This window comes from Sebastes umbrosus, chromosome 2, assembly GCF_015220745.1.
Source record: "Sebastes umbrosus isolate fSebUmb1 chromosome 2, fSebUmb1.pri, whole genome shotgun sequence".
Classification (NCBI taxonomy): Eukaryota; Metazoa; Chordata; class Actinopteri; order Perciformes; family Sebastidae; genus Sebastes; species Sebastes umbrosus.
In genome coordinates, this window is record NC_051270.1 from 21,013,675 (window position 1) to 21,028,469 (window position 14,795).

The 14,795-nt window shown below is 41.3% G+C and overlaps 1 protein-coding gene across 4 annotated transcripts in view; it reads left to right on the forward strand.

The window, feature by feature from the left end:
* The window catches only part of LOC119503285 (protocadherin-9), a 227,329-nt gene that overhangs the window by 1,569 nt on the left and 210,965 nt on the right, over window positions 1–14,795 (forward strand). For all 4 annotated transcript variants that reach the window (XM_037794989.1, XM_037794991.1, XM_037794990.1 and 1 more), the window contains exon 2: window positions 357–3,501. In XM_037794989.1, coding sequence (XP_037650917.1) covers window positions 466–3,501 — 3,036 coding nt within the window. In that variant the 5' untranslated portion in view covers window positions 357–465. The remainder of the gene's footprint in view (window positions 1–356; window positions 3,502–14,795) is intronic.

A 14,795-nucleotide genomic window follows, 5' to 3' on the forward strand; every position in this document is an offset into this window, starting at 1 on the left:
GCAATTTTAAGTGTAAAATTAACAAGAGTGTGTAATGTGTTGTGAAGTTTTGTGGCCATGGGGGGTGTTTGAGAGGCTGGAAATTTCTTAGTGACCATAAAATGTGGAGGGTTTAGAGAGGGAGCACAGACATGAATGGCTGCCTAAATGGTTGCTGCAGTGTTTTTGTTCATTTTTTGTTGTATGAATTGTTGATATAAAGGCCTTTGCACTGATTTAATAGTGACAAAAAATGAAAGAGGACAAAACAGCAGACTGTGAGATGATGGGGGGTGGGTTGTTAATTAATTAATTAATTAATTACTGTGCATGGGAAAGTTATTTCACTGAAGAGAAACTCTGTCATGTATTCGTAGGTTTGTCCGTGGAAGGTTCCTGCCCATCACATGCGAGGAGTCACTGCCTGTAACAACGTTGCTTAAGAGAGAAATAGTTGTGAAAGGCTGGAAACACATTCACGCTGTCATGGATCTAAAAGACTATTACCTGTTGGGTGCCCTCCTCGCCTGCATATGGCTAGATCCTTCAATAGCCCAAGAGCTGATCTACCCCATCAGAGAGGAGTTGCAAGAAAATGTCCTCATTGGGAACATACCAAAGGACCTGAATATTTCCCATACGAATGCTGCCACTGGAGCGAGTGCTAATCTGGTGTACCGGCTCGTCTCCAAAGCGGGAGATAACCCGCTGGTGCGCGTTCTGAGCAGCACAGGCGAGATATTCACAACATCAAACCGAATCGACAGGGAGAAGTTGTGCCCCGGCCCCTCGTTTGAGGACAGCGAGTGCTCCTTTGAAATCGAAGTGGTCATCCTCCCTAATGATTATTTCAGGCTGATTAAGATCAAAATAATTGTCAAAGACACAAACGATAATGCCCCCATGTTCCCGTCCCCTGTGATCAACATCTCCATCCCCGAGAACACGCTCATTAACAGCCGATTTGCTATTCCTTCTGCCACTGACCCGGACACTGGCCCCAACAGTGTCCACAAATATGAGCTGATCAACGGGCAGAGTGCCTTCGGCTTAGACATAGTGGAAACGCCGGAGGGGGAGAAATGGCCCCAGCTCATTGTGCAGCAGAATCTGGACAGAGAGCAGAAGGATACATATGTGATGAAGATCAAAGTGGAGGATGGCGGCAGTCCACAGAAATCCAGCACTGCCATTCTCCAAGTTACAGTAACGGACGTCAACGACAACAGGCCGGTGTTTAAAGAGAGCCAGATAGACGTGCACATACCAGAGAACTCCCCTATTGGCACGTCTGTTGTGCAGCTCCAGGCCACAGATGCAGACATCGGGGCTAATGCAGAGATACGTTATGTGTTTGGGACTCAGGTGTCTCCTGCTACAAAAAGACTCTTTGCATTAAACACAACATCTGGCCTGATTACAGTGCAGAGGCTCCTGGACAGAGAGGAGACTGCTATTCATAAGCTCTCTGTTTTAGCCAGCGATGGCAGCTCCAGTCCTGCCAGAGCTACTGTTACCATAAACGTGACTGATGTTAATGACAATCCGCCTAATATAGACCTGCGATACATAATCAGTCCCATTAATGGCACTGTTTTCCTCTCGGAGAAGGATCCCATCAATACCAAGATAGCTCTCATCACGGTGTCAGACAAAGACACAGACATCAACGGCAAGGTCATTTGTTTCATAGAGAAGGATGTGCCCTTCCATCTCAAGGCCGTGTACGACAACCAGTATCTGTTAGAGACATCGGCGCTGCTCGACTACGAAGGCACTAAGGAGTACAACTTTAAAATCGTAGCTTCTGACTCTGGGAAGCCGAGCTTGAATCAGACTGCCCTGGTGAGAGTGAGGCTGGAGGATGAGAATGACAACCCGCCTATTTTTACTCAGCCAGTTATTGAGCTGGCTGTTATGGAGAACAACAAACGCGACCTGTTCCTCACCACTCTCAGTGCCACGGATGAGGACAGCGGGAAAAACGCAGAGATAGTTTATCAGCTGGGACCGAATGCATCGTTCTTCGATCTCGACCGCAAAACGGGGGTGCTGACTGCGTCCAGGGTTTTTGACCGGGAGGATCAGGATAGGTTCCTCTTCACCGTAACGGCAAGAGATAACGGGACGCCCCCTCTGCAGACGCAGGCAGCAGTCATTGTAACTGTGCTGGATGAAAATGATAACAACCCAAAGTTCACACATAACCACTTTCAGTTCTTTGTGTCTGAGAATCTTCCTAAATACAGCACAGTGGGGGTGATAACTGTGACAGATTCAGATGCTGGAGAAAACGCTGCTGTTTCTCTCTCCATATTGAATGACAATGAGAACTTTATACTGGATCCTTACTCTGGAGTGATAAAATCCAACGTGTCATTCGATAGGGAGCAGCAGAGCTCCTACACTTTTGATGTCAGGGCCGTGGACAGCGGCAGGCCTCCTTGCTCCTCGGCCGCCAAGGTGACCATCAATGTCATCGACGTGAACGACAACACCCCCATCGTCATCTACCCCCCCTCTAACACGTCCTTCAAGCTCGTCCCCCTGTCCTCCATCCCGGGATCTGTGGTGGCAGAGGTGTTTGCAGTGGATGGTGACACAGGGATGAATGCAGAGCTCAAATACACCATTGTGAGTGGGAACAACAAAGGTCTGTTCAGGATTGACCCTGTCACAGGGAATATTACTCTGGAGGAAAAACCAGCACTGACTGACATTGGTTTACACAGATTAGTGGTCAATATCAGTGATCTGGGGTATCCCAAATCGCTCCATACGCTGGTGCTGGTGTTTCTGTATGTCAATGACACTGTGGGCAACTCGACGCTCATCTATGATCTCATCCGGCGCACCATGGAGACCCCGATTGACCGAAACATCGGCGAAAGCAGTGAAACTTATCAAAGTGGCGACTATTTAACCATAATGATAGCCTTTGTGACCGGCGCCTTAGTGGTGATTATCGTCATCTTTGTCACCGTGCTACTGCGCTGCCGCCACGCATCCAGGTTCAAAGCGGCGCAGAGGAAAAAACAGGGCGCTGAGTGGATGTCGCCGAACACGGAGAACAAGCAGAACAAGAAGAAAAAGCGCAAAAAAAGGAAATCCCCCAAAAGCTCCCTGCTCAACTTTGTCACCATCGAGGGGAACAAACCCGACGACCCGGCCCACGAGCCGATCAACGGAACCATCAGCCTGCCCACCGAGCTGGAGGAGCAAGGGATTGGACGCTTTGATTGGAATGCCACGCCCACCACGACCTTCAAACCCAGCAGCCCAGACCTGGCCCGGCACTACAAGTCCGCCTCGCCGCAGTCGGCCTTCCACCTCAAGGCCGACACGCCAGTCTCGGTGAAGAAGCATCACGTGATTCAGGAGCTCCCATTGGATAACACATTTGTTGGGGGCTGTGACACCCTTTCCAAGCGGTCCTCCACGAGCTCCGACCACTTCAGTGCCTCAGAGTGCAGCTCCCAAGGAGGGTTCAAGACGAAGGGGCCCATGCACACCAGACAGCAGGTAAAAGAGCACTTTTACTGGTCTATAAGTACTGCCTATAACTGCCCTGTTCCACAGTGCTAAAGTGCCAGTCTAGATTAGAGACTCGCTCTAAGTTACTGTGAAGCAACAGAAAAGAGTGCAGGAGACATGCGGCTTCAGCAAGTTCCACTATTTCTCAAACTTAAAAAAGAAAAAAAGAGAAAAAGTAACTCTGCTAGTTAATGGAGTTGATTATGGACTCAACAATCACATGCATACTTTTGGGGGAATAATTATAGACTGATGTTTTGTCATTAATATATATTTAATTCATATTTAACAAAATGCAAGTGGGTGAGGGATTTCCTTGCCTTATTTTGTCTATTCAGCACCCAGGTTAGATCACTGGTAAACTGTACCAACATAACATTAATTGTGACTCAATGTTCTTTGTGAAAGAAACATTTTTTTCTTGCCCATCTACTCAGATTATTGCTTTCATCATAGATAAACGCTGCACACATTCTTCCAAAAAAAAAAAAAAAATAGCTGACTTTTCACCTCTCTCCTCATACAACTGAGTGTATCCATGTTTCTTTTTGTTTGTTTATTTTGTTTTGATGTGTATTATTATATCACAAAAGACTTTGTAACCTTTTCAGCACCTGCAGCAATAACAGCAGTCAATAATTAGTCTGCTGCGGTGGTATTGTGAATGTCACTGTAGGCTTTGCCACATCGTCTAAACTCGAATTAAATGCCTCTTCTCGAAGCACACTAGCGAACTGACTGAAGCTCGTCTGGAACTTGATACACATCCAATTCAAAAAGGATTAGCCAATAATGAGCCTCAAATTTCAACGTAATCCATGCTGCTTTTTATCAAAGCCTTATTAATTTTTCTGCTAATAAAGCACCACTACACAACACGCAGTTGGAACACACGTGGACAAATATACAGGGAGCAGCAGAGAAGAGAGGAAGAGAGAGAGAGTGTGCGAAGGGAGGAAGGGAGGCAGATTGAGAGTGTTGTCAGTGGGTCAGGCTTGACGGGCGGTGGTACTGAACCTTTGGGTGGCAGTGTTGAGCTGCATGGCACAGCCTGGCAACACGCCAACCTGCAGTGGACTTGTAAATGCAAGGGAGGAGAGGAAGGGAGTGAAACCTATGTTGGTGTTCTTAGTGAAATGCTCTTGGCTAATGATGTAGAGGCTGCACGGGGGAAGATTGATAACGGCAGTTAGAGATGTGAGTGATAAGATCTATCCGGAAGAGAGAGTGGAATCACAGGGGTGACACTGTGCGACTCCCGTCCATGCATACCTCCGGGTCACTGCATCTGGGGTTGCATTTAATGTGTTTCTGTGTGAGAGGTAGCAGTCAAAAGAGGCATTCAGTTTGGCGTCATTTGCCAGGCGCCGTTGATGTGTGTGTGTGTGTGGTTGGTGATGTGTGTGAGAGAGAGACGAGACAAGGCGATGAAATGGGTGGCGGTGGCGGCGGGGGTATTCAACCCTAGAGGAGGACACATGAGATATGACACTGTACTGTAAGCACAACTCCATTGATTTGCTCAGTCACCCCACAATACCACACAAAATTTATTGGAATCAATATTTCTGAGGAACGAGTCAAAGAAGCACACAAACAGAGCCGGCGTGTTGTATATATAATATAAATGATTTACTGTTGCAGATACTTTTTGCTCTCACACGTTCCTCTGCTGTACAATTTGATTCGTATATTTTTCTATGTGTGTAGAGCATAAATGTAATCGTTATAGAAGCCGAGGGGTTGAAATTGACCTCAAGTTGTTTAAATCTTCTGTCTTTTCACTCACTTAATGACACAAAGCAGTTCAGTTGCCAATCTAACCATCTTCATTCTATACTGTCACCTATTTTTAGAGCTGGACCACGAAGCATCACATATTCATGTCATGTCTTTCACAAATGATATATATTTGATATATAATATTTATGCATTGCTTAAACTATATTATTTACATCCAGACAAAACCCACTACCATAAAAAGGAAGGGAGCTATCCTTCCCTTTACCTACGAATTACTCAAATTAATCTGCACTAATGTATTTGACTGCACACAAGGGCACATCTTCCTTATCTCCATTACCTTATTATTAGAGGGGAAAAGTCATTTTCTACCTTTCCACTATTTGCTAATATCTTTCTTTGGAGATTTGACTATCTGGTTGGTTCTCAGTCATAATTATTCCTAAACATGTCACTGACAAGGATCCCACTTCAGATGTGAGTTTAAATGGCAGTTATTGATCGTGGTGAAATGATTGCACCAACACATCCTTCTGGATGAAGCGGGGTATGTGATCAATGTCATTTTTACATCCATATTTTGATTGTTTTGCACAATGCGGACATTTGTATTGACGTGCGTGTGTCATCTCTATTTCACGAGTATTGATGAGTAGACGTTCATCCAGCATGTCCGATTCCCTTTTTCAATTCTGCCTGCGTATTGAATAAAAACAGAGATTAGCTGTAATTTAAAAAAAGAGCCAAAAAGAAATACCAATTACCTTTGAGTGAATCTTTAAACAGACAGTATATCCAAAAGGTAATATCATAGGATTATCATATCATCATATTCCCCGCAGAGTAGGAGGAAAAAGATAAGAACTGCATTATTAAAAGATTTCTTATATATACATAGATGATAAAAATATGTCAATATCATCTAAAGTTATTACCAGTTATTTTAAAATGTGCATTCCAAATGAGTCCAGTAAGGTGCTGAATTTTTACACAAAATGAAGCGTCACAGAGGTGTATGATAGGATGATGAAGTTTAGCATTTACGTTGTTGCCTTACGAGTAACAAACCATCATCAATCACCCGTTGTTGCCTGAAGTTGACATGAAATAAGCAATTAAGTGAAAGAGGACGTTTAAGATAAAGAAAATTGTAAAGTTAAGCTTTTAAAATGTACCTTCTCTCTATGAATTTTAAAAGCCGTTTTGTTCCAGTTCTCAAGAGTCACGTCTATGCAATGTCAGCAACAATCAACAATTAAATACATAAGGAAAGTGAAAGGAAATTGATAAACAAGAAGGAAAGATGAGAGCATGCCGGCATCAGTGGCGTCCTCCTCTCAGAGACATAGAAATAGCAGACATCTACAGTACAACAGTGTCATCACAGACGAATGCCTACTGGAATCAGCTTTATAGAAACCCCAAACTGCTGAAAGCAATAGAAGCAATCCTTGCCTTTCCTTTCTTTTTTCCCCCCACTTATTATTTACCCTCCAGGGACCTACATTAGTGTAAACAACACTGAGGAAAAAAAGCATGAAAACACTGTCCTAGTTTCACAAGCCAACACAAGCATCTAAGAAACCAAGTATAATCATAGCCGCTCCACCATCGGTCTCACTTTCCTGCCTTCCAGTAGTCTTACGGGGAGATGTGGTTCACTAACACAACATGAGCCCAGTGGCTACGCATTAACCATGTACTGCGCATCAGATCCCAAGGCTCATGTGATGGGCGCATTAATATGGTTTTTACTGACGGTGCAGGATTTGAAAGTAGTCACAGAGATGGCGTGTGACACGTGCTAAATCGATTACGATCCATATTTGATGTCCTCCCTCCTCACCATTACCCTTAAATACATGGATGTGAATATATAAGGCTGCTTACGAGCATATATAGATACATTCTTGCAGATGCACAAGATGCGCTCTCTTTCTTTACCCTCGCTTTGTTATGGTAATAAGCATCACATGCTAGGACGCACAATTATGGGCATTATATAGGGCTTTCAGTTTTGCAGCCGTGTGGCCTGAACACCTCATGTGTAAAAAAGGCTTAATTGCTGTGGGTTATTAATGTGTTTCTGGCGTGGCAGAAAAGATGCAGGCACTAAAAGGAAGTCTGTACCAACAGCTCAGTTAGCCCACACTGCTCTGATGTGCTCTTCTGCAGCAGCACTAACCATGCCTTAGCTCTGGGGACACAGTATAACGCCTCCCTTTTGTGCAGCTTTACAGCACGTATAGAAAATCTGACAACATATGCATATAAGTTTGACTTCATCTTAATAACTCTGGACGCTTTTGTTTGAAATTTTGTTCATTTTTTTCTGTCTGCGTCCAGCTCCCGTATCATCTTCCTTCTTGTTATGACCACTACAATGAGAATAGACTTGTATTACAGTATCAGTCCACCTGTAAAAATGAGCAGGCAATTAGATATTACAGCAGATGTGGTATTCACGAAGAACAAGGAATCTTTAGCGGGGTATTCCTGAAGTTGTCTTGTCAGTACCTTTAATGAATGGCCGTTCTATGCAAACAGGAGTTTGTACAGACCATTGTAATTATAGAGCCTTGGGGGAGTCGTCCTTCTTGTGCAGGTTCATTTGCCACATTAATAAGGGGATTAGTAGTACGTACGGGGGCTGATGGCAGCGGGAGAAGTTTGAGAAGATTAATGAACTATGACAATGTTGCACCTGAGGGGGAAAGTCTGTTGCAATATCTTCTGGGTTGTGCTGACACAGAGTTCGGCGGTATGAAAGAGGAAGATGGAGAGAGGCCAGTGATTGTTGCCGACTGTGATCATACATCCTTCTCCTCAGCTATCCTGTCACTTCTTCGGGATGCTGCGTTTGTGATCCCTTATACTGTACATGTCCATGATACTCTTGACTCAAGATGCTCCAGCGGATTTAAAAAAAGTTCCTGAAAATAAGGACACCAGCTTGTAAAATCTCACAATTTCTGTGCAAATGCTTAATTAGAAAGACATTAATTAACCAAATCTTTGAGTAAATTCAATCAGTTTTATGATTTAACAAACTACCGGTAGATGCAAGAAGAATGCTGCGTTGTCTTTTTGAGTGAAATGTAGCACATCCTCAAAACAAATGTAGCTATCAGGAGATCGTAAGCCAATAAGTCTGTAAGTGAAGTTTCCATCAAAGCTTTAAATCATCAGTGGAGGATTTGCGGGGCTCTTTACTGCAGAGAACATTGTATTTCTTTAAAAAACTTGTCATGTCTTCTATGTCTAGGTGGGTAAAAGGAAATGAAATGGATTGTGGGCTGTACTAAGGTAGTGGGTGTGAGTGCTACCAGAGTAGATTATTGCCCCAAGGGGGATCCAGTTTTGTCTGCACAAAACAACAAAATAAATCAAAGCTCCCTGTTGGTACACTGGCTGAACTGTGGAGTTCATTTATATGTTTTTATTTTCCTCTGTTGAGAAAAATGAAGTGCTACGGATTTTTAATATATTTATATATTTATTTATTTATAGCCTTTTTTGCTTTTTGCTTGCCAAAAACACAGATGATGGCAAATTACCAGGAATTACATTTGATTTTTTGTGAACATTTTATTCATTTTCATTTCCATCTCAACCATTTTCATACATGTTTCCTCATCGTTACACTGTCGAAACTTAAACAGTACAATTTTGATAAAGACAAATATTGTCGTTATCAAAAAGTCTTACGTGTGCGTGCATACTGTATGTGTGATTTTTTTTTTTTTTTTTTCTTTCTCGTTTGTCCATCACTTTCTGGCTGGCAACCCATTTATTTCAAATTCATCATCCATGTCTGCAATTTCTCAAAGCAAATTGATTGATGATCAATCTTCAGGGGGTTTGCTTTGTGAAATTAATGTTTCGCATGCACAAAAACCCAAAGTCATTGTGGCTTTCATTACTTAATTCATCTCCGTGTTTTCACTAATCCACAAAACACATTTCCCATTTTTCTCAGGCAATCAATCAAGTTGACATACTAGCTTCATATTTTTTTCTAACACTGCATGATGAGAAAGAGACAAACTGCAGCTTAAAACACGTACAGTATCAACACCTCATCTGAATTCTCTCAAATTTACCTTAAACGCTGTATAAGAGTAGAGGGTGGAAGAAAATGTTTCTTGACTTCTTGCTTGTCTACAATACAAAAAAAAATGATATAAAAAGATGAAGTTATGATGCTGCTTCATTGTTTGAATGCCCCCCCACCCCCACCCCCACCCCCACCCCCACCCCAACAACCCATCTCTCCTCTCCACTCCTCACTCGGCCCCGCCACCCACTCCTTATCTTCCCCGTCTCCAGCCCACACCTTTCACCCATGTTTTATCGGGGTCAATGCAGTTACATGCAATTCTAAATCACCGAGGGTGTGTTCACCTTTGTGTTCTGATCATTTGTGACAGATGAGGGTGCTTTGTGTTCAGCGCTGAGCCCCCACTTTCTTCCTCTCTCCCTTTATCATTAGAGAGACGGGGTTGTGTGTAAAAGATGGGTGAAGTGGTGCTGTATGTCCTGACATGACAAAACCCAGAGGGAGACGCGTCCTTGTCATTGGGTTGTTGTGTCAAGTGACACACAGACCGCCGCTCTGTCACTAGCGTGTGCCAGTGTCTAGACTAATAGTTGTGATAATGGCATTGCCAGCCAAAACCCCCCTCAAGCAAAGAGCCACACTTGACTTGAAATGTGACTGCCATTGACTGCTGTGCCACCGGGCCCCATAGCTCACAGATACTCTGTAACCCTCATCGATGTAAATCTTTCTTGTATATATGAGATGTTTCATGTAAATTGAACTCCTGGTAATCTTGCCTAATGTGCTGTGTTAAACAATAATGGACTTGTTTTATTTTTTTCTTTTGTTTTTATTTATTTGCCGTGCTTTTCTCCTTTTTCCTTTTTTTTTTGCTGGGTATACATTAATTACATCTGAAATAAACTCTGCCAGTTATTCAGTACACTGCAACTTCTGTTTTAAAAAAAAGCTTTATTTGAACAGTGCTATTCTACCTTTATAATTTCATAATAAATGTTTCAAAGAGATCATTTCTTTCTTGTTTTTAATTCGTCCGTTTGTTCTCCTTTTTGTGATGTTGTGATAAGACATTGTGTATAAACTGGGATGTGTTTCAGTCGAGCCACTACGTGTAAACCGGTTCCAATCGGCGTCTGCCCGTAAACAAATGCTTCGGCTGATTCATAATGCCAAGTTGTGTATTTTAAGAGGCAAACAGATTTTCCGGTTTGACTGAATCCAATATTTGAAATGAGGCACACAACGTCACTGACACACCGCCAGTGTAATAATTCACTTACAGTGGAATTTTAATTCAAAGTTAATCTGAAGGGGAAGTTTAGTTTGGGGGAATTTTACCATTTTCCCTCTTAACGAGTCACAAGAGCACATCGATTGAAGGCATGCTGAATGTTGAGTATGGCCTCGCTGACCTAAATACATGAATGTCAATGGGATCAAGTTAGCAGCTGCTCTCAAACATCAGGCTTTAATGCTTTGCACTGGTTAGGCTATATTGGCATTAAAGGATAGCTTCAGATTTGGTCTGTCTTAAAACAAAACTCACATGACGACATGTACTTTTACAGACGTATTGTTTACTAATGATTCCTGCTGTTGGTTGTGAAGAGATCACTTCATAGCACATTTTCAATCCAACGTCATTGCTTCATGCAAAATAATGCATGCTGAAGTTCGGCAGAAGCTTATATGAGGCTTCAAAAGTCCAAGTTAGACATTCCCGTTGGTATCTTCAAGGGGTGTAAGAAAATATTGAAAACATCAAGTATGGCAATGTGATGTTTTGTCATACTGTATCGATTCTCAAAAACACTATCGTTTTTTTTATTAATAGTTTACATTCAAAGATTAACAGTCAATGCTTCATTTAATTTGCAAAGAGATGTGTCCTCTGTGATAAATGCAGATGCAGATCCTACTGTTCTGATTGCATAGAAAAATACCTTTTTATGCAATCAGATTTTATGCATATATCGCGATATATCTCCTTGCTTACAGTATCACAATATATCGCAATATATTGAGTTGTAACTCATGTATTATGATGCATATTGTATTGCCAGATTCCTGCCAATACACAGCCCTATCTTCCAAAGTTACAGTCCTTTAGTACTAAAGTCCCTCGAAGTTGTACTAAGAAGTGACGTCTTCACAATGAGTGTGGACAGGTGGAATTATTACAACAACCAGCAGCTCTTTCATTGTACGCATGAGCATGTGATTGTTGTGACATTATTGTCAGATTGGGAAAAAAATGAACCTACTGTATAACAATTTTATAATTACTCACAATATCCTTCTATTGCATTAGTTCAGAAATACTTCTAAGATATACAATGTGTATATGTTTATACTCTTCTGACGTGTCTGAGCTAAATGAGGATAATTGCCTAAAATAACTTCAAAGAATATAGAAAAGTCTTTCATGAGTTTATCTGAGTAAGAAGGATAAACAGAAAAATTACCCCCAAAATTCTCTTTATGGTAGTATCTTAGTCCTAAAGTGCTTCTTCCCTTCACGTTTTTGTTGCGTCTTCACTCTTTAATCCAATTAAGATTAAATTCTAATTGGTGGAGTGTAACTGAACAGCTCTTAATTACATCAGGTGTGCAAAAAATACATGCAAAAACATGCATCATAAAATCTGAATGTCAATCTTGTCTCTGCAGTAAAATGAGCAACTGAAATTTCCTAACCCACATCATCGTCATCCATCATCATCACCACTAGCACCATCAAAACAAACATTCAAAATGTATTGTATATTCTGTGAAATATTTTAAGGAAACGAAACACTGTTGTGACAATGTTGCTTATTTTTTTCTTGCAAGAGCTGACTTTTTTTTATAGTGACACTTTCATTTGTTAATCTCCGGCTACCTTCCAGTTTCAGAAATAAAGATGCGTCACCTCTTAACTGGTTTTTGCAGAAAGAGAGAGAGGAAGAGGAGGAGGAGGAGGAGGAGGAGGAGGAGGGGTGTGTGTGTGTGTGTGTGTGTGTGTGTGTGTGGATGGAAGTGCCACGCCAACACATCTATGGAGAGGAGGCCTAACTCAGCTTAATCTGTCCACTCCGTTTGAAAGCCAGAAGCAGAGCTTAGTCTTCATTTGAGTGAGGAGGGACGAGGAACAAAAAAAGGATAAATAAATAAATATAGGCTTTAAAGTTTGACCTTATCTATACGGTCACTTTCCAAAAGCTGCGTGCACTTACTGACTGGAATTTGAAACTGACTTCTGACCTAAAGTATAATCATATTGCCTGTCCTTTTCCAAAGAAAAGGAGGGAAAAGGCAGTGTTAGTTTTGTATCTCTGAACATTTTAGCAGAATTTGTTGTCAGTGTCTCCCAATCTCATGTGGCCATATTTGCACATTTTGTGGACTGAGACTGTAGATAACATTGATCTTTGAAAATGCTATGCTGTCATTGAATTTGCTGAATTTACTGTGGCAGTTTCTTTTTTCTGCTCTTGCACAGACTATATTTGCAGGCGGACAAAGTTAGAGATGGACCCACACGTGACCTCTATATGCGTAGTCTGCCTAGTGGAAGCATATGAATAGTCGGTCTTTTTTTCTGTACCAAGCATTTGTTTGATTAACAAATGCAACATAAGTTTTCAAAATGTAACACAAGTTTTGCCAGATAATAGGAGATAGCATACAAGACAAAAGTCTCACAGAAGAGTTAAACTGAGCCGCTCGAGCGACCAGATGCATCCACTTCTGTGTAGATGTGACACCGAAAGCACACACAGTCTTTCCAGCAGATTTATAAACCCCCCGCGTTCACGTTGTTATGTTATACAACTCCGTCATCCTGAAATTGAGTGCACATGACGAAGCATAACATCCACTCCAGCAATTATCCTCACAGCGATGATGTCACATGACTTTTTAACCTTGTTTGGACAGAAACCAGATTGATGCTGTCCTTGGTCTTCCACTGGCAATGTCCTCAAGGAGAGCCCTTGTTTCATTATGCATGGCCACTACGCATCGGTATGTATAGCGAGCCAATAAAGGTGATTGATTGATGCCCCACAAGTGGTCAAAGGCATGACTCAGTTGCAGCGGTTGAAAGAGTATTCAGATCGTCAACTCGAGTAAAAGTAGAAATGAAACAAGGTAAAAATACTCCTTTGCAAGTAAAAGTCCAGCGTTCAAAATGATGATTAAATAAAGGCACTGTATTTTCTACTGAAGTTTACTAAAGTATCAAAAGTAGTATTAATCATTCTGCAGAAAGTGCCCCCTGAGATCATTATATATGATTAAATTTACATTATTTGACTATTATTACAGATGCATTAACATGTAAGTAACATTTTGCTATGTAGGTGGTGACGGTGAAGCTAATTTTAAGTCATTTATATACTTTTGAGTAGTTTAATCTCCAGCAATGCATTATGTTTAATAAGTTAATGACATGCTTTGTTTATAAAATCTTGATTTGTAGAAGTTACCAAGTGTAAATGAAAAAAGTGAAATGCAGTAAATAAAGTAAAATAAGATGGAAGTACCTCAAAATTGTGCAATACATGAGTACATGTACTTGGTTCACTTAGAAGTTTACCTACGTTGCCGTACAGTTTGGGGGGGACAATATTTAGGCTATAACTTTGATTTATTTGCACTGGAATAAAATCTGTAACTGCACACATTTATAAATATTATTAAACTCTGAAGCTGAGACACCGTGGAGACCTCTAATGTGCTGAAAAGATTAAGGCTCCAGATAAAAAAGTCCCTCTGAGAGGTTCTCCTCTCTTTTCCACACTGTAGCATCACACCCTTCTCAGTCATAAAGATCTGTGCATACAGTATACAGTAGGGAGAGCATTATTATAAATATGAGAATAGGTTTGCTCTGTGACGTGTAGAGGTTAACATTGAGATGGGTAGCAATATTAATTATTGTTATTAAAATGAGAATGTCCCTACTTTATGCTTAAAGCCATAATTATGAGATGGAAGCTTGTACTGTAAAGGGAAATTCATAAATATATGTTGTACACATTTTGACAAGTATGGACTTTACATTACCGGAGTATTGCCGTAAGAGACAGGAAAAAGAAAGCACACATCAAGCGTTTGCTTCAAGAAAGTGAAAATAGAGCAATGGTTAGTGGTTTGATAACTTTGAGGCCAGGTTGATAAACAGCTGAGAGATAAATGCAGGAATAAGCAGAACAACAGGAGATAAGGAGTCTCTAATGTGACATTTCTGTTAAAGCAGGCTGAATAGCTGACTTTAGTTTTTCAGCAAACATATTTTGACTTCACTGAATATGCTTACATATGCTACACCCTCGTATCTTTCCGTGAATTGACAGATGCTTTTTGAACACGGAGCATCGGTTGGGAGCTTCGCTAAATTAGTCATCTGCCCGACGCCATTGCACTGAATTAAAATCAGAATCAGTCAGAAGAGGGCCCAAGAGTTTGAGCCTTGTAATGTTTTTTTTTTTTT